Raw genomic sequence first — 21,049 nt, forward strand, 5'->3', positions numbered from 1 at the left:
TTTATTGTTCGTTCACTTTCCAAATGAACAGAACACCTGTTCTTTGCCTGGTCCAGCACCAGAACAGGCCAGTAGACCCTAAAAATTGTTTGAACTTATAAAATCTGACTTGCCATAGCGAGTGGGTGAGTAGAGTTTAAGAGGCTGACTATTCTAACTTGTCTATGAAGAAATGGGTTGTATTATATGGTGTGGTTGTGCGACCATACAACATAATACACTTACCGATCCCTTTAGGAACCTTAGGTTTTAATTGCCAAACCTTCAGCTCAACCATGAGTAGCTCTGGCTTTGAGTAGCAAGGCTCACACAAAGGAATAAGTGTAAAGCATTTAAACAGCACCAAAACATCTTCAGAAGAAATCGACCTGACACCGTTGAAGGTCGCCACCAATTTATAAAACTAGACTGTATTTTTATGTATGTTTAGACACCACAACAAAAAATATCTACCAAAAGGTTCTGCACCTATAGAATTTGAAAGATATAATAATTAATAGCCTTTCACTCAACCATGAACAAGTATTGGCAAAATCAACAAATGTAGCTCTTAGAAACGTTTTCAATAAAAAGTTTGGTCTAGGTGCAAAGTGGTCACTTGGATATACTTTAGGAAATCAACTCCAGTGGGGAGCCTGTCAGGGGGACCAGCAAGGTCTTCAGAGACAGCTACCTCAGCAGATGAAGCAGTCTTAAGTCAGGTCCAGGCACTTTTATCCTTTGCAGGGCTTTGCTATAAAAGTAGTCCTGATGCAAGGGATGAAAGATGTGATGTGGTCGACTGGGGTCTTGCTTAGACTACTCCTTGGCCCCTGGTTGGGGTGGAGTGGTCATGGTCACAGTGTCGACGTTCCTCATAGCCCTCTTGCTGCTGGCAAAAGTCTAGTTACCACTGGACAACTGGTCATCCAGTATTGAGGTCACAGGCTAGTCATTCCTGGTGCAATAACTTATCTTCTGGAGGTCCTAACTGCACTCCAATCACACTCCAGGTTCAGCAAACTCGGGTGCAACTTTGTGCTATGGGTTCTGGTCCAGTGTGCTGCCTAGTGGTGGGTTGTACATTCCATGCCACCAACTTGCTCCAGCAGGCTTCTCAGCTGTTGCATTCCTGTGCTGTGAGCAGGAGGCCAGCTCACTGACCCTTGGAGTCTTTTGGTTTTGGCTGCGCTCTGGAGACAATTTCTCAACAAGCCGCAGAAGTCCCTCTCCTTTGGTAGCCACACTGGCGCAGTCTCTCTTTACCCGTTTCATGAGCTATAGGACAGTCCTTCTTTAGTCCTACTTCAAGTCCAGTCGAGATCTGAGTTTGGGGTGCCAGTGGTGCCCTACTGATGCTCAGAAAATGCCCTTTGGGCAGGATGCGATTGCTAGCCATTAGGCTACAAGGATCCCTCCAGTCTGATTAACACTTCCTGCCAAATGTGGCATTTGGACATCCAAGGATGCACCATTCAGCCAACTTCCAATATGGCAGGATGTCCATCTTGATCTGTGGAGCTCACTAGGCCCCAACCCAGTGGTGTGGCTATGAAGGGGTTTGCACGCACCTGGAAAACAGGTTTGGCAAATGGCTTCCCCTCTCCTTTCCCTAGTGCCAGCCTGTATGCCTGGACAATGGAGCGGCCCCTCTCCCAAGTGTTACCCATCTGCCCTTCAAAGGCGGCTTCTCCTTTGGGCTAACACCCATGTGGCCTTCCTTAAGGAGAGGGACTTCTGCGGCTTGTTGAGAAATTGTCTCCAGAGCGCAGCCAAAACCAAAAGACTCCAAGGGTCAGTGAGCTGGCCTCCTGCTTCAGGGCCCCCATTTTTTCCTTTCCTGGGAGTCATAAGCATGTCTCAGGAGGGCAGGAAGCTGTCTCTGTGAAAGAACCCTATATGTAATATTTGTGGGCACAAGAGACTTAAGGCAACATACTGCAACTTGTTACATTAATTTTGACCCAAGAATGACGGCAGGCTTATTGTAGCAAGCTGTTTGATACATTGATGACCCACTTTAGTCGCACCGTTCTAGAATAAGTACAGCTGAGGGTGTGGTGAGTACGACCAACTTTTTGCACATAAAAATTATAGTTTTTCCTTTCTACTGTTAGAACATGTAAAATTTAATTTTCTGCCCATGGAGTATGTCACACCCTGCCATAGGACTTGTAGGCCTGCTATAGGGGAGACGTTCAGGGGGGACGTCTGACTTTGCAATTTCTTTCAATGGCAAAGTCAGTCTAGCAGTTTAAACTGATCTTAAAGCCTGCAAATAATGGGCTGGGAGTCTCGTTTAACTTGTGGCCCACCCAGGGAGGCTGAACCAGAATCCCTAGAGGGCCCACTAACGTGCATGCTATGATTACTCTGGGTACCATTTACTAGGGACTCACAGGTAAGTTAGCTTAGCCAATTGGGTAATAGCCAATTTGATATATCAGTTTAAGGATAAGGCACATTCACTGAGGTCTTGTTGGCAGGCCTCAGTGCACTCTCTGAGTTGAAAAACCAGCAGCATCAGTCCAAAAACTTAGGGGGATCATACAAAATAAGGCATTTCCTTACACTGCACAAACAATATTTTGTTGAGTGCATATCTGAGGAGGAAATTTGACAAGTCTAACTTCAGTGAAGCAACTATTGGAGAAAGTTTACACATTGGGGGAGGAGGGTCAGATTTACTATTTTGACTACAGTCTGAAAAACAATGGGTAAAGTGCATACATTGGGTCAGGGGCACATTTACTATTTAATCTACAGTCCAACAAATATTGGGGAAAGTGCATACATCGTGAAGGGGTGGGGGGGTCAGATTTACTGCACTTAATATAGGTATTCTTTAAAATAATTTCAGAAAAGTAAATAAAACCTTTAAAAACATATATGTCAATTAAATATGTTAAAATTGAAACATCATATATATAATTTTAAAAAAAATACAGATATATCAGACCTTTATTCTTTCAATTTAATAAATAGATAATTTTAAACAGCATCATCAAAACCCTACTTCATGCTCCCAAGCCTAGAAAAAGAAATGGGGTTTGTTATAATAATGCACACTTGTGCTCAAGACCAAACAATTGTTCATTTTTAAAATGGAACATATTTTACTTTTAAATAATCATAATATATTATAAATAAAAATGCAACCCTAGTACCTCAATATATAACACAAACCATGATAAAATGTAATAATTCTTTAATAATTAAACATATAATCATATCATTTAATATGTTTAAAAAAACTAAAACATTTTAAATCAAAAAACCTCATATATTATGCCTGTGTTCCAAGTCATCGAATGCAATCTGTCAGCCAACACATTTCTTTCCTTTCCAGAACTTCTTCAAGGCCAATTACGTGTGACCAATATTCATCAATGTTATAACTGGCATCCTTGGCGTGGTTTTCCTGACTTTTTGCCTTCTGGTCTCCTGTTTTTGATGACTTCGTTTTAGCTAGCCTTAGGAATCTGAGTACTTTACCACTGCTAACCAGTGGTAAAGAGCATGTGTCCTTTACTTTAAACGTGGTAACATCATTTCTTTCCACAATTGGTATACTTGAATTACTTGTAACTCCATAGTATAGTGCAGTACATGTACCCAGGGCCTCTAAATCAAATACTACAAGTGGGCTTGCAGCACTGATTGTGCCACCCACTTAAGTAGCCTTTTGAACATGTCTCAGGCCTGCCACCGCAGAGCCTGTGTGTGCAGTTTTAAGCTGCCATTCGACCTGGCAAGTCAACCTACTTGCCAGGTCCAAACCTTCCTTTTTTACTACATATAGGTCACTCCTGAGGTAAGCCCTGGACAGCCCATGGACAGGGCACAGTGTATTTAAAAAAGTAGTACATGCCCCTTTATGTTTTACATGTCCAGGTAGTGAAAAATACTTCAATTTGTTTTTCACTAATGCAATGCATATCTCTCCTATAGGATAACATTTGGATTGCCTTATTATATTTTATAGGTGCAACTTCTTATTGGGAAGAGCTGGTAAACCTACATTTAGTGTCTCTAGACTCACAATTTAAAAACACAACTGATGGTGAAGTTGGTTTTAAAATTGTAGTTCTGAAAATGCCAGATTTTACTTAAACTGTTTGATGCCTTCTGTTTGTCTCTGGAATCCACATCAGGGGTGGGTGGCAGCTGGCCTCCTGCATTTCTTCTAGACAGCCATACACAGCGGAAGGGTAGGTGTTACAGAGTAACCCACTGCATGTTGTTGGGTCATCCTGAGCAGGACGAAAGGGAGGAGCTTACACTTTATACCTGAAATGGCTATATCCTGCCTCCTGGAGTGAGTCTGGAGCCAGGGCAGGATATAGCAGGTTCTTGTGCACTTCAAAGCATCTCATTGACGTCTTGCTACTTCAAATGCTCAACTGGGCATAGGTAATTGGCCTCTGACACCACCAAATCAGAACACTGCTGGAAGTAAGGAAAATGTGCCAGGAAGAAGGACTGCTGTATTGTAGGAGGGACTGCCACTTTGCTAAACTGATTTGCTGTGTTGGCCTGTTGTCTGCTGGTTCTTGCCTGGGAATGAGAAGGACTGGAGCTGCATCTCTACATCCCAGAACCTAAGTACTCTCAAAGGCTTGTTGGCTTGACTCCTTTTTCGAAACTCTCATGGATATCAAAGGCTTCACTTTCATCTTCAACTCAGCACCTGGACTTTATGTGCTGTAAGTCTTGCTCTGCCAAGTGTTACCAATCCAGTCCAAGGCCCATAGAAGAGAGTTTAAAATGCTGCATCTGCCGGAACCTGTTCATCAATGCTGCTGCACTGATCAAAACCAATGTATCTCCTGCTGCGAGAGTGGGATTGACTCATCACCACTGTTACAGGGACCAGATTGGTGCATCGCACTGGGAACCGCTGCATCGCCTCCGGAATCACCACATCTGAACCAATGCATCGCCACCACTGTGCGGAGAAGATTGACGCATCACCCCTCCAGCGTTGAACAACCCGGCTCATCGGAAGCACCACACTTCGGGACCGGCAGTTCGCTCAAGGAACCGAAGCAACACTGCAGTTGGGTGGAAAAATTCAGCACCACATCTGCAACAGCAACGGGTCACCGACGCATGACTCGGCTTCACCCTGCACCTCGTGTTAGCAACAAAGATTACAGTACTTTTGCTCAGTGTGCCCTACTTGGGTCCTCTAGCTGGCCTGCACTCCATCACAGGTGGCCTGAAATGTATTTTGAAATTGTCCCAGTACAGCATGACCCTTTAACTCTGTGAGTGCTATTTGCTTCTAAGTGCTATTTTTGCATTTAATTTTGAACAATTCCTATATCAACTTCTACTTATCTGTCTGTTGTTTTGCTTTTGTCGTATATATAAAACAATTCTCTCTTTTTCTAAATTGGTGTGGAGTCTTTTTTGTGGTGTTTTCACTGTGTGTTGTGTACACAAATACTTTACACATTGCCTCTTAAGTTAAGTCTGCCTGCTCTATGCCAAGCTACCAGAGGGTGAGCACAGATTAATTTATGGTGTGTATCTGACATATCCTGACTAGGGTTGTGGTTTTTGCTTGGCAGGGTGCACACCTCTGCCAAGCTTAAACTCAATTTCTAACAATCAAATATTACTTACTTACTGTCAATTATGCCGACTGGCATGCAGGGCAGAAATAAAGGACCTTCACTTCTGTCTATCTTGGCCAAATGCTTGTATGGTGCCCCAGCTGTGTTTCAGGGTCTTCTTTTCTGTTTTCACAATTTACCTCCAGTTATACTTTGGCCTGCCTCTCTTCTGTTTGGTTTCTGGGGTCCAGTGAAGAGGTGTTCTAGTGATGGAGTCTTGTTCTCTTCTGATGGTGTGTTCAGTGCTCTCTTACTTGCATCTAGTTAGAAAATGCGCAAGATTCTTATCAGGTTACTGGTGTGGTATGCTGACAGCTGGGTGATTACACTTTTCATCATCCCCCAGCATTCTGATCCATATGAGACTGAGGACAGAATGCAGCCCTGGTAAAGCCTGAGCTTGGTTTTGGTGCTGTACTACTGAGTTGACCTCCATGCATTATTCAACATCCTGAAAGCATTCCTAACTTATTCAGTCTGCTCTTGATGTTACTGCCCACCCATCCATCATGTTTGATAGTACTTCAAAGGTTGGTGAACTTTTACATCATTGCTAGGTCCTCTCCATCCACCTTGATTGGTGAACGGTTTGGGATATTGAGTGGCATAATTTCTGGTTTCTTCGTGTTGATCTTCAGGCATACTTGCTGCCCATAGGCGTTGATGCGAGACACATTTTCCTGCTGTTGTACGTGAAAGAAAATGGTTGGTTCATCCACATAGTCAAGGTACTTCAGTGAAGAGAATAAGGTTCAACTGATACCTCTGGCTTGGTCTTCTATTGTGCGTTGCATTACCCATTTAATGAGTAGGCAGAGGAGCAACACTGACATTACGCATCCCTTTCTCACACCAGTCTGGACGTTGAAACTACACTCACTGTCTCTCACCTTGCAGATAAAAGTATCATAGAGGTTCTTGATGAGGACTATCTGCTGCCATATGCCTTTGACTCTCAGTACACAAAAAAGGCTGTCACACTGTGGATACTGTCAAAGGCTTACTAAAAATCTTTGATGTTGATGTATAGTTGTCTCTGCCACTCAGTGGACTGATCTATGATGATGTGTAGAGTAAGGATCTAATCAACACACCCTTAGCCCTTGCAGAGCCCAATCTGTTATTTTCTTACCTGCTTGTTCAGAAGACAAGAAATGTGCTGTATAATGCTTTTTTGCCATGATTTCAATAGGGAATGACAGAAGGGTGATTCAACATCAATTGTACAGTTGGTTAATGCTACCTTCTTTGGAATCTTGATGATGATGCCTTGATTCCAGAAGTTTTGTACCTTAGTTCCCCCCAAATGGAGGTAAATAGGGGTTGGGGGATCCGCCTTGAACATTTATGTATTCAGGTTGCCTTAGTGAGAACCTTTTTTGTGCTTGAGAGACCGTATAGCAGTGACAAATTATTCTTTCAGTGGTGGTGTGGTGTTCCCATACAAGTCTGTCCCTGCTATATGGATAACCGCATCACTTGTTGGTCCTGGCCTGTTCAAGACTTTTTTGAAGTGCTCGGCCCAGCATGCTTTCTGCTCTTTCTCTGTTGTGAGTAGTCTGTCTTGCTTGACCATAATAGGTGTGGTATTGTTGCACAAGACTTCCCATTGACTATGCTCTTGATCTTGAAGACCTTCACTGTTCTCCTTTACTGGCTGTCTCCTGTGCTCGGCTTGCAAGGTTATGCATGTAAGCCCTTTTGTCTGCTCTTGTCGTTCTTTTGACTGCTCTGGTTGATTCTATGTACTGTTGCTTATACTTCTCCTGCAGCCTCTCAGATTTACCCTCCATGAGTTTCTTCTTTGCTGCCCTAAAATGTCTTCAATATCTTGCCATGTATCTCGTCTTATCCATTCTTTCCTCTTCCTCAGTGTGGTCTTCAAACATGTTTAACTGCTCTTCACATATACTGAGGAGCCATGGGTTTGGGTTCTTCTGCCGTCTACCATTTGTAGAGTTGTGAAAAACCTATGGTATGAGGCACCTGTGTGTTTTGAACACGAGAATCCAAATTCATTATAGTATGGCGAACAAGGCCATCAGCATACATGTTGCTGTGTAGACACAAATGCATGGAGATTTGTGGGCATTAGTGCTATATAAATAGTTGTGACATGTAATTAGACTTGATGAATATCAGGAGAGCAATGAAACGTATTGGCTGAGCGACTGCATATGATAGCTGGATTGGCAAAAAGACTTTAAAATAACTTGGAACAGAGATATAATATTTATGAGGATTTTATTGTGAAGAAGAAATACAAAAATAATAATTGGACTATGACGGAACATCATGGACTAGACATTAGTCTAAATAAAAATTGCAATGGTCTGTACCTGGGCGTTCTTTAAGGACTGGCACTAAATCTTACCTTGCTCAGCCGCGTATTCGAACTTCTTGTAATGGTGGCCGTTCATTTTCCTACCTTGCGCCCATGCTTTGGAACAAATTGCCATCAGAACTTTTATCCATAGCAGACCATTCATGCTTCTGTAAAAGGCTGAAAACCTGGCTCTTTTCGCAGTAAGCTTTCTGCATTGGGTTTCCAGGTTACTGTCTGTTTCTCTGTCTTTCTGCTGCTAGTGCCATGAGACTTTTCGGTGATTTGTGCGCTTTATAAGAATATTTGACATTGACATTGACATTGACATTAGTAATTGGGAACTTGCCCCATCATACTGCTTCTGTAAATATATTAAACATTAAAAAATTTTGTGTCTCTCCTATTTTGAACACAGGGATTTGGGCTGGTTATATCAATGATTGTTTAAATTAGATCGGCGGCAGCTGACTCTGGGAAGAAAAGCGCCACATTATCAGACAGTAGTAAAACATAGTGGATACGGTGTCACATGTATTTCTGCCTTTGTAAATTGAATCATATTAAACAAAAAGGTAAAACATTGGCATAATTTGTTATCCAATTATTTTAAATGAATAAATATTTTAACTAAAAGGTCACCAAGACATTTCCTCAATGAGCCTCACATCCCCAAAAAATAAATTAATATTTGTAAATGTGAAAAATATTGCAAACAAATAACAATGTGTAGCATTACATATTTAACATATTAGACAATTCACAATAATTAATATAAACTTTAAAAGTAACACTACGCACTAAAATCACAATACACCCCACAATGCAGAAAAATTTACTAAAATAATTTTCTTAACAAATTAAAAAATAGCTCCATAATTTAAATAGGTTTATAATAATCTATTTCCCAGTTAAAACATTTGCATAATAAATACATTAATCAATTATTATCAATTATGTTTTATTTTAAACCGTACACACCAACTCCCCCAATTAATCCTACACTCAATTAAAACCTATTACTTAATTTAAAAAACACATTAAACAGGTACAAAATTGAAAGGTAAATATTTAGCATAACAATCAATTAACATTATTATGTAATTAAAAAACCACTACCCATCCATTTCCTCAATATTCATAACAAGAAAAAAATATTTTTTCAGCTAACATATATTGACCATGACATTATCCCCCGACAATATATTGGAGACAATATTTAGGTGGGATATCAACTTGCGGGGCCTGCTAAGTGCAATGCACCTCTCCATGCGCATGACACACAATATGTGAACCTCATGGGTAAAGGACGCTTCTGCCCCTGTGTGTACCTTGCAGGTGCTAGCTGCGTGCCATGCACAGTTCCATGAAAGTGACAAACACGTGTGACCCTAATGGGGAAAAGGTACTGCTGCGGTTACCTAAGGAATACGCAGAACCATCTTAGTTTTAGGCAACAGATCAAAACTTGGCTATTTGCAACCTGCTTCTTTTTCTCAGTTCTTATAAAGCTTGTCAACCTCTGTTAATTTCTGTTGTGAGTTACCCTAATGTAGTGGTGGAATGCTGGGAAGCCCCATTGTTGGGGCAGTCATGTGCTTTATAAATATTGTTAACTTAACATAACATCCTTACAGGCTTGTATTCCCTCTAAGATGCATGTGGAATATACACCAGTCGTTCTCATTTTTAATGTGCTAATAAATGGAATGCAGAAACACTGGTTGTATAGGTTAGCACAAGCAAAGCCAAGATAAGTCGCTTAGGCAATGATTGCTTCCAGTATAATGTAATGTACTGTATCTTTCAGATCTTTCCTTAGTCTTTATTTCGATTATAAAATGTACTGTATCACAATGACCTTATTAGTGAACTGCTCCATTCCTTGCGCAGCTCCACTTGGTAGCTGCTGCCCCCGAGCTCCCTGCTGCTGACTATCTGACCCTCAGATCAGTGGTTCAAGGCCCTCCTTCACCCACAGACACCAGTCTGTGCCCCATACCTGGTGGTCTAGTGGGAGAGCGTCAATGATCTGCTACTGGGTTACCCTCTGTCTCTCTTTTTCTGCTTTTTTTCTCTCATTCTTTTCTGTCCCTTTCACTCTTTTTTCCTTTTTTCTTCTTTTCCTTTTTTGCTGATCTTTGCCCCTGCCATCACCCTCAGCCCTGCCCCCCTCCAGTGCAACTTTCTTGCTCTCTGCGTTTACCACCTCTTAGCTGTCCAGCCTCTCCACACACTACTTAATGACAGCCGACAGCGGGCACGGCAAAGGCACACCAAAGTTAAGCTCTCTGCATCCATCCATTCCTGGATCACAGTCAGTGCCACAGACCCTGGTCCTCGGATCTTCACCTGATATGACGCCAGCAGCCTTCACATTCTAGCACCTCACGCCTCCCTGCTGACCAGCAGCTCACCCAACCAGCTTAGCTGCATCCTCCTCAATACGTGCTCCCTCCACAAACATGCCACAGAATTCTGGGACCTCCTCGACTCCATCTCTTCCGACATCGCCTTCCTCATGGAAACCTGAAGTAACCCTAGCTCTGGCCCAGGCATCGCCGCCGCCATCCCTATTAGCTACAAGATCACCCGCAAGGACCGCATCAAGCGACCAGGAGGAGGCATCGCCATCATCCAGAAAAACACCCTCTGCCTGACCACCCACTCAGAAGACCCAATGGCAACCATGGAACACCTCCATTTTCAGATCCAGACCAACCCCAGCATCACCCTCAGTGGCACCCTTGTGTACAAACCTCCTGGCCCCCGCCCGCCCTTCACCATCACTATCATCGACTTCATTGCACCTCAGCCTCTCGTATCCACCGATTACATCCTCAACTTTCAGAAGGACAACCCCAATGACCAGAACACCGCATCCCTTCTGGAGACTCTTGCCAACTTAAGGCTTAAGCAGCTAGTCACCTCTCCAACCCATGCAGCAGGACACACACTCGACCCCGTTTTCTCCACCAGCAAAAACATCACCTACAGCCACCCAACTGAACTCATCTGGACCGACCACCATTGCGTGCACTCCGCCTTCATCAAACCCACCATACACTACACCGCCTTCACTGCCCCCCAGCCCCCTGTCGTTGCTGGAACAAGGTCACCAAAGATCATCTCACTTCCTCCAACAGCACTACCAAAATGCTGACATCCTCCAACACTGATACCTCCGCACCCAACCTCCACCAATGTATCTCCAACTGCTACGACATTCTGGCACCCCTCAAAAAGGCACCCGGCAAGCAACACTCCAAGAAAACCAGTTGGTTTACTCCCATCCTCCACGAGCCTAGATGTACCTGTAGATGACTGGAGAAGAGATGAAGGGACAACAAAACCGCGGAAACCCACGCAACCTTCAAAGCCACCATCAGCGCACACCACCTCTTCCTCACAACCACAAAGAAAATGGCCCAAGACAGAATTAACACTGATGCACACAACAGCAAAGAACTCTTCGCCATTGTCAAGGAGTTTGCCAGGCACAACAGCAAGACCACAGATGTCCCAACATCCCAAGTGCTCTACAACAAACTCTGCACCTTCTTCCACCACAAGATCAGGCAGATCTATGACATCTTCAACACCCAAGAACCTCTCACCACATCCGACACCACCGCACCCAACGACCCCACACCCCAAGAGATCCTGCTCAACTGGACCCCACTCACCACAGAGGACACAATCAATAGCATCCACACCGGAGCCCCCTCAGACCCATGCCTGTACCACTTCTTCCATTGAGCAGCCCCCTCCATCGCATGTGAGCTTTGCAACCATACACTGCTCCATTAAGACTGCCACCTACCCCGACAAGTGGAAACACATTGAGATCAACCCCCTGTCCAAAAATCCAACCTCCGACCGACAGATCTCAAGAACGTCTGACCCATCTCTCTGCTCCCTTTCCCAGCCAAGGTCATTGAGAAGGCCATCAATGCCCAACTCTCTGAGTTCATTGAAGCAAACAACATCCTGTACACCTCCCAATCTGGCTTACGGAGCAGCCACAGCACAGACACCACACTTCTTGCCACCACCGACATCCACTCCCTCCTCGACCGGGGCGAAACTGTAGTCCTCATCCTTCTAGACCTCTCATTTGCCTTTGATACGTCTCCCACCGCACCCTAATCACGAGACGCCACAATGCGGGCATCCACAACAAGGCCCTGGACTGCATCCACTCCTTCCTCACCGGTCAAACATGAGTCAGACTACCTCAGTTCCTCTCAAAACCCACAAAGATCAGCTGTGTAGTGCCCCAGGGCTCCTCCCTGAACCCAATCCTCTTCAACTCCTACGCTAGGAACCACGGACTCAACATCATGTCCTATGCCGATGAAACCCAGATGATCCTCTCCCCCACCAACGAACCCACAGCCGCAAGAAACAACGCGTTTCGTCGTGACAGGTAATAAACCTACGACTTCCTCAGGGCTGGAAGTAACACAAAGTTTGTAATTGCAATGTCATTCACAATAAAATTCTCATGAATTCAAAAAACCCAAAACATTGCACCCAGTGCAAAGGGCTATTCAAAATCTTTGTGAAAATTATAAAAACTAGTTTCTAGTGGTTTCTTCCACATATAAACTCAGACAAAAGTGACGAAGTGAAACCTTGACATATTATACAAAACATGATACGTTTTTTTTCATTATTCGCAGTATTTATCAATATTAATATCATATAATTTCTCATATCATGCTACATAACGTCCAGTCATTGATTGGTACCGTGATATTGTGATGACCATACTCGATACATACTGTTCACTAGAAGTGCAATTTATTGTGTATATTACCCTTGTGCCCTCGAACAAAAAATACCTTGAGTTTAGAAAATACCTTGTAATTTCTTTTAATAGAAATCTGTAAAGCCAAAATTGAAAAGATGCTTAGAACATAAGGCAACAAGCTATCATGGCATCATTTTTTGATCTTAAACGACCATACTTTCTGGTCATTGAATCTTACCTCAATCAAGGTAATCCATTGAAATATTGCAACCCTTTGATAAATTCAAATTCATATTCTTTATGACGAGTATTCAAAATAACCTGAGAAGTAATATAATATATTTGTGTTTAGGCCACAATTACAAAAGCCAACACAAGCTATAACAATAATATCAAAGATTAATATCGCTGACTAAGTTTCTTACCTCAAATTATATGTCCATCCAAAATAAAGTATCAGAAATGCCAATTATATCCAAGATCAATTCGCATTGCTGACCCAATTCAGGAAGGATCATCAACAGCCCCCCTTATCCCCCCTCAGCGTCTTGACACCCTCACAGTTGAGTAGCTGCGCTATACAAACCCGTGATTGAGTCCACTAAGCAAAAGTCCCTTCTACTGACAGCTCATCTAAAATATTTGCAATGAGATTTCCCTTTAGTACAATACAGCAGTACTGTAGCACAGGCGCCACGGGTCCTAATGAAAGCAGGGGAAAGTGCCCCAAATACCCCTGGTTTGTTAGCTACAAAATAGCTATATTTGGGGGCTTTACTTGCCTGTGGGCCTCGGTGCAACTGCACCTGCTACACTAATGATGGCTACACCTCTCAATATAGAATACAAATGTTTGAGTGTTGTGTTAGCAGTAGACAGATTTAACAATGCCATAAAAGTAACAGCTGTGCTTTTGATTGAAGCAGGAACCAACCACCGAGGGAAATTTGACATTAACTATACTATACACAACACTGTACATAGGGGAGCATTGCCGACGAAGTAGAAAAGAACTGGAAATTGTCAGACAAACTGCGGTTGACAAGTTCAGCATATCCTATGATTATTAGTGTGGACTCCATCAGATTGAACGTCGGAGTGCTCTAAGGGTGATGGTGAAGGCAATTGAATCAAGAACATACACAGAAATAAATGGTGGCATAGATACGCGGAATACATAAAGAAGAATAAACACATAATGACAGGTACACTGTTTAACAAGAGGTAAAAAATACCAGGTGTGAAACAAGGGATGTGCAGTTCCAAAGCTTTAATCTCACAATTCAAATTTCTCGTTTCAATTAAAACACCTGTATTTTCACGTTAAAATCAGGAGTCGACTTTAAGGGGCAGATTTATGTTTCCTGGCGCATCCCTGCAAATCAGCAGGGATGCGCCAGGAAAGATGCGTCACGAAAGTTTACCCTTGCGCCACAATAGATGCGCCGCATTTACAATGCAGCGCATCGTGGCGCAAGGATAAACAGATGCGTGACGCATCTGATGGCGGAAGGGCGGCGCATTGCTGGAGTTGCATCGCAAGCGCGACGCAGCTCCAGCAAGGCTCGGGGGTGCCCTATCGGTACAATGCTGCGTCAATCCTTACGCCTGCTTCAAGCAGGCGCAGGGATTTGACGCAGCATGGCCGGAAAAGTGACTGAGTGAAATCTTGTAGATTTCACTCAGCCACTTTTCGGAGGCGTTCCTGCGCCTGAACGCCCCCCCTGTGAAGGTACACCCACATGTGGCGCAAGCTTTACAACGTGACGCATCTCCCTAGATGCGTCACGTTGTAAATCTGCCGCGGCATGGCGCTGGCTTTGCGCCGCCGCTGCATCACAAAAGTGACGCAACGGTGGCGCAAATGTGACGCACAGGGCTTATAAATCTGCCCCTAAGTGTTTCTAGAAAAACGAATCCCCCACACCTATCCAGCGTAAAAGTTGCGATGTATACAGTTTTATAATATAAATACCGGGAATTTGCCGGTAATTGGCACCTCCATTCTCAGCACCAAAAAACACTCTAGCTGAAATAGGGCAGACTCTAGGGCGGTGTGACCGGTGCCATCGCACCGGGTGCTGACTCCTCGAGGGGGCGCCTGTTTGAAAGTATTTTATTGTTTAAAAAACACCTGCTGCTGCATTTCTGGCCTCCGGAAATTTTCACTTAACGATAAAAATGTCAATATAACTCCGGTAATTAATGTTCTCTAAGAGAAGAAGTTTTGTCTAGTGGAAGTTTTTCCTAATTTTATACAAAGCACAGAGGGTTAATATGCATACTGCAAAGAATGTGTACCATGCAGATCACAAAGTGCATATAGTTTCAATAGGTCAGTGCTTTTGTCAGAGAGATCCTTTTGTTACTAGCATGGTAGGTGTTAAAGTCAACATGGACCAGTGAGCTAATAACTGTCATCAAGGAGCTGCATGCAAACTGCATATATATATTGGAGCATTATGATTTTTCCTCCGTCTTTCCTTATTCTAATGTTTCAAAAAGGGTTCATTTCTGTAAAAAAAAAATCCTTGTTATTAAATGTAACCCCCAACCATGGGGTTATGTTTTAAATTCTGAGGGGCATATTTACAATAACTGAAGCATCCCTGCATATCAGCAGGAATGCACCAGTTATTGTGCGCCATAGCTCTGCCACCATGGATGCGCCGCATTTACAATGCGGCGCACCATGTGGCAAAAACGGCACAGATGTGTGACGCATCTGTGCCGTAAAAGTGGCGCAACGCAGCTCCAGCAATCCTCTGGGGGCCCTATCTTGCTAATGCTGCGTCAATCCTTACGCCTGCTTCAGGCAGGCGCAGGGTTTTGATGCAGCATGGCCTTAAAAGTGACTGAGTGAAATTTTGTAGATTTCACTCAGCCACTTTTAGGAGGCGTTCCTGCGCCGGAATGCGCCCCCTGCGCAGGAGCGCCTAGATGTGGCGCAGGGCTTTACAACGTGACGCATCTCCCAGATGCGTCACGTTGTAAGTACCCCGCACCATGGCGCAGGATTTGCGCCGCCGCTGCGTCACAAAAGTGACGCAACGGCGGCGTAAAAGAGGCGCAAGGGGCTTGTAAATCTGCCCCTGAGTTTGTGCTTCTTCGGACCAAGCACTCTTAAACTATACTGTCTACCAGTATGGATGACATGTGATTCACCTTGTAGTCTTCAGGCTTATGTAACATTTCCTATACACTGATTTACACACATATGCTTGATTATCTCTGTGTAATGTGTGTGTGATGAAAAGTGCTCTGACGCCCTACACTGGTATAGGTGGCGCTATATAACGAATTAAATACATCTGAGAGAGAGTGCTTATGGAGACTTGAGTGGGCACTGTTAAAGGGTGGTAGTGAGGGAATCCGTGGGGGGTGCACATGGGGGGCGCCAACAAACATTGTCACACAGGGCGCCACCAGTGGTAAAGCCGGCCCTGTGCTGAAATCTTGCTAGTGCATGTTATAAAACCAAACAATGAATGACGTCTGCAAACTCGCCAAACTACGGAAAGCACAGTAATTTAGATACATACGAAACTTCTCACTTGGAATGAAAATAGCGCGAACGCTAGGGTAAAAACAGGTCAGAATTGAGGTGGAATCCTTTAAAATTAACACTGACATTTTGCTATAATCGCTCACATTTATAACAATATTCTCACACTTTACGGATAGTAATTATTTGGTGCACAGCATCATCTTCCATGAATGCAACAATCAGAGCAGAAAATATATAGGCGCAGATTTACAAGCCCCTTGCGCCACTTTTGCGTCACGTTTAGCATGGGAAAAGTGACGCAAAAGTGGCGCAAGGGGCTTGTAAATCTGCCCCATAGTTTTTAATAGTACAAATCCCCAAAACGTTTCTCAGTTACCGGTCAGAAAGCGGAATCCCACAAAGCCATCGAGGTTGAAGTCCTGGAAGTTGCGCTCCAGGTATAACGTCAGTTTCTCCAGAGCAGGGATGAGGTCGTCCAGCAGGGTCTCGCTTCTGGCTGGTGTGAGGTTTAGGGACAGGAGCATAAGCATTACCAGAGCTGATGGCATAATGTGGCTGCGAGCAGGAATCAGATGTGCTTCTTTCAAGCCTTTGTGTGGTGCTTGTAAGCTAGAATCCCCGGAACTGAAAGCTGTACTCTACCACCGTATCAGTGCATTAGTCTAAGTAAACACATCATGAGTGTGCCTCTGTTGAATATACTAGCCATTTGGAGGCAGGCCATCAGACATTATGCTTTACTAAAATAAAAAAAACAAAAGGATAAACGGTAAAAGGGTCCTTATAGCTGTGTCCAAAAGTGCCACTGGGAATTTAAGAAGCTTTGAGAGCATTCCAAGGTGAAATATTAGACAGCATGCAACAAGGATAAGAAGCACTTCTACCAGGAGCAACAAGATGATGGCATAGACTCAGGCTATATAAACGAAAAATGTTATTTAATGAAAGAACCATGAAAATATTCATGATAATGAAGGATAACGACAGGGGAAACCCAGACATACAAAGAACTTTAATGTGTGAAAGGTGTTAAATTAAAATAAAAATATTGAAGAAGGAAACTCAAGCATGATTCCTTGTCTGAGGTGAGGAATTAGGATGTGATTTAGAGGAAAGGAGTAACTGAGAATCAATCAAATATAGCACATCCTTTGTCTTTAACTCCTTTAAAAAAAAAAATAATATTGTCATTTTTAACATTATGGTCTCAACTACACAGCACGTGCACCATAGTATTTGTTTAGGTGCAACATTTAGAACAATTGGTCAGTTCCAATATTCCTCAATCAATACGCAACTTATTCATACTACCCCATATGGTTAATGTCACTGTTGAGTATACTAGAGTAGGCAACTTATCGTATTTCAATACACATTTCCTACAATAGAGTTCAGCATCATAATATACATTTAAAAAGTCTCAACCTCTTTCATCTTGTCTCCAAATGTAGAGTGGGAGAGTGTTTCTCTTTTTCTCCTAGGTGTAAGGGTCATTCTAGTCTTTCCTTACTGTGACAGGCAAGACAATTAAGACATTGCACCCTCCTAAATAGGGTGGGCGGTATAATTTCCTTCCTCAAATGGCCATGCACCATCAAGCCATCTGAGGAACTATTATATTGACGGAGCAAAGGGGGCGCTGTCGACCGAATTACTTTGTCTACTTGTCTCTACATTGAGCAGGCAGACTGTGGGCCCGATTCACAGAATTAACTTAAGACAAAATCCTAAACTTACTACTTTTGGTATTCACAGAATGCACTTACTACTTTTGGTATTCACAGAATGCACTTACTACTTTTGGTATTCACAGAATGGATTTACGACTACTAACTTTACGTCCGGCCAGTGGCGGAGATTTAGCCATGGCCAAAATCTCCACCTCTGGGCCGGAAGCTCCGCCTCTGGCCCGGAAGCCCCGCCTCCGGCCCGGAAGCTCCGCCTCCGGGCCGGAATTTCCGGCCCGAGTGCGGACGTAAAGTTAGTAGTCATAAATCCATTCTGTGAATACCAAAAGTAGTAAGTGCATTCTGTGAATACCAAAAGCAGTAAGTGCATTCTGTGAATACCAAAATGGTAGTAAGTTTAGGATTTTGTCTTAAGTTAGTTCTGTGAATCGGGCCCTGTGGGTTTGACAACAGGACACTCAGTTGCATTTGTGACAGAGCACCCTGTTCATCAAACTCCCAATCTGCCTCTTAGTGGCTAGTACAGAGAAACAGATGAGTAGGTATTCAGGTGGAGATGAATCATGTGGGTTTTTAGGCCAAGTCAAAAGTGGGAGAGCCCTTCTAACTCTTGCTGCTTGAGAGGTCCAGAACGATGAGGCTGTTCCTTTTGAATGATTCATTTAAAGCTTGTGATATCTGTTATTGCAGTATTTACAGAGCTAGAATTCTATTGTTTCTTGAATGTTTTTAACCCCTGGTAGTGTAAGCAGATAGAGAGGAAACTACATGTTGATCTCTTTATACACCAAGGGGCAGATTTTCAAGAAAGGACGCATCTGTAAAGATGCGTCACTTTCTCTGCGCCACTTTGAGAAACCCTTGCGCCACTATGGATGCGCCGTATTTACAATACGGCGCACCATGGTGCAAGGATTGACAGATGCGTCAGAAATTCTGATGCATCTGTTGACGCAAAAGTCACTCATTGTGTGAGTCGTGTTGCAAGCACGACACAACTCCAGCAATGCAGGGGGATGCCTAGCCTCATTGTGCTGCGTCACGCCTTACGTCTGCTTCAAGCAGGCGTAAGAATTTGACGCAGTGGCGTCCTAGAAGTGGCACAGTGAAATCTTGTAGATTTCACTGCGTCACTTCCACGAGGCTTTTTTGCGTTGGAACGCCCACCCTGCATACATTATACCGGACACAGGTATTATGGGGCAGATCTATGTTGGAGTTGCACCACTTATACGCCGCCGTTGCGTCACTTTTGTGACGCAGCGGCGGCGTAAACCCTGCGCCACATTGCGCCCTATTTACATCGTGACGCATCTATGGAGATGCGTCACGGTTTAAAGCCCTGCGCCACATGAAACCTGCGTCAGGTTTCATGTGGGCGTTTCCACGCAGGGGGGGGGCGTTCCGTCGCAGGAATGCCCCTGAAAAGTGACTCAGTGAAATCTATAAGATTTCACTGAGTCACTTTCCCATTGCTGATGCATCAAAACCCTGCTCCTGCTTGAAGCAGGCGTAAGGCTTGAGGCACCATGTTAGGTATGGGGTAGGTTGGAACGGTGCTGAAGTTGTGTCGCGCTTGCGACACAACTTCAGCACTGCGCCAACCTTACGCTGGCAGATACGTCATGCATCTGCTTGTCCTTGTGCCACGATGCACCGCATTGTAAATGCGGCGCATCTGCGGTGGCGCAAGGGCAAACTTGCGTGACGCATCTTCCCTGGCGCATTCATGCTGATTTGCAGGGATGCGCCAGGGAACGTAAATCTGCCCCAATGTGACGCAGGGCTTTACAACGTGATGCATCTCCCTAGATGCGTCACGTTGTAAATGGGCCACATTTTTACACTACTGCTGCGTCACAAAAAGTGACGCAACTGCGGAGCAAAAATGATGCAAGGGGCTTGTAAATCTGCCCCCAAGGCTCCAACTTAAACTCAATCAGAGCTTCTCTGGAAGCTCTCCAAGGAAAGGTGTTATGGGGTCAGAATTTGTGGTGTTAGAAAGGAGACATGCCATCAAGCACAAGACTAGTTTGATATGGGTGATTATAGTATCCATGCTAGCATTTCAATTCCGTAATCTAGGCATGATAGAATGAGTGCACGTGCAACTGTTTTTATTTGGGTTTGAGAGAAGAATTGTTTTATTTTAAGGTGAAGAAGGCCTTTTTTCCTGGTATTTTCCATCTATCAGTAAAACAGCCAAGACAAACCATGACTCAAAATGTGGAAATTCAGCAGTACATGTGCAAATTCAACAATCAGAATGAAAAAAGCGATGAGTTGAAAAAAAGCTGTGAGAGCAAAGGTTGAAAAAACAGGGAAACACCTCAGAAAAAATCAGATTATGAGAACGCTGTAGTGGTAGTTTGTTTCACTAAGCACCGCTTTAATTACAATAAACATGATCATGCCTCAGCAGAATATTTATAGGGGGTTGCTTGGTCGGCATATTTAAGATAGAGTGACAACGCAAGTAGATTAAGAGAAAAGCACGATGTCCATAGAGTAATAAACACTAGAGATAGATTAAAACTGTCTAGGGATACATAAACCTAAGTCACCTTGTCCAAGACTTACTGCTATTTCCCATCAATCAGTAAAACAATCACGATGGGCCTTAAATTAAAATGTGTATTCAGCAATGAAAATGAAGAAAGCGATGAGATGAAAAAGGGGTAAGCACTGAAGTTGAAAAATAGGGAGACAATTCACTGCAAAGTCAGCTAATGCCTAAGCATGAGGGGTGGTTTGCCTAATTCAGCAGAGCTATAATTACATTAAACGTGGTTATGCATCAATCACATTTAAATAGGGGGTCGCTCAGTCTGCACATTAAAACTAGGCTGGCAACACAAGGACATTTAGAGTGAAACAAGATTGTCATGAGGTAATAAGAGTTTTGGCAGGTTTGGAAGGTTTGGATATTTGATCCTGAAGAAATTTCTTTTTTATTTGATAACCAGTTTAAAAAACTTCCTATGTCCCACTGTTCTGCCAGTTGGCTTAAATTGAAGTCAAGTAATGTGGCCTGGGGTACGTTCTAAAGTACCCAATAGTGAGTGAAATCCCCTTATTAGTAATTTTGGTGTCATATGTGCAAGACACTTGGGCTTACGACCCATTTTATTTTGACGACTACATGACTTTTCACTCTAGTGGACTCCCATCTAA

At 43.5% G+C, this 21,049-nt stretch overlaps 1 protein-coding gene across 1 annotated transcript in view; it reads right to left on the reverse strand.

Moving 5' to 3' along the window:
• LOC146790122 (UPF0764 protein C16orf89 homolog) overlaps window positions 1-16,807 on the reverse strand; it is a 575,747-nt gene extending 558,940 nt beyond the window's left edge. Inside the window, exon 1 of the mRNA XM_085630170.1 lies at window positions 16,564-16,807. Within this exon, the coding sequence (XP_085486296.1) occupies window positions 16,564-16,735 (172 nt within the window). The 5' untranslated portion in view covers window positions 16,736-16,807. The remainder of the gene's footprint in view (window positions 1-16,563) is intronic.
• Between the last annotated feature and the right edge of the window lie 4,242 nt (window positions 16,808-21,049).

This window comes from Triturus cristatus, chromosome 10, assembly GCF_964204655.1.
Source record: "Triturus cristatus chromosome 10, aTriCri1.1, whole genome shotgun sequence".
Lineage (NCBI taxonomy): Eukaryota > Metazoa > Chordata > Amphibia > Caudata > Salamandridae > Triturus > Triturus cristatus.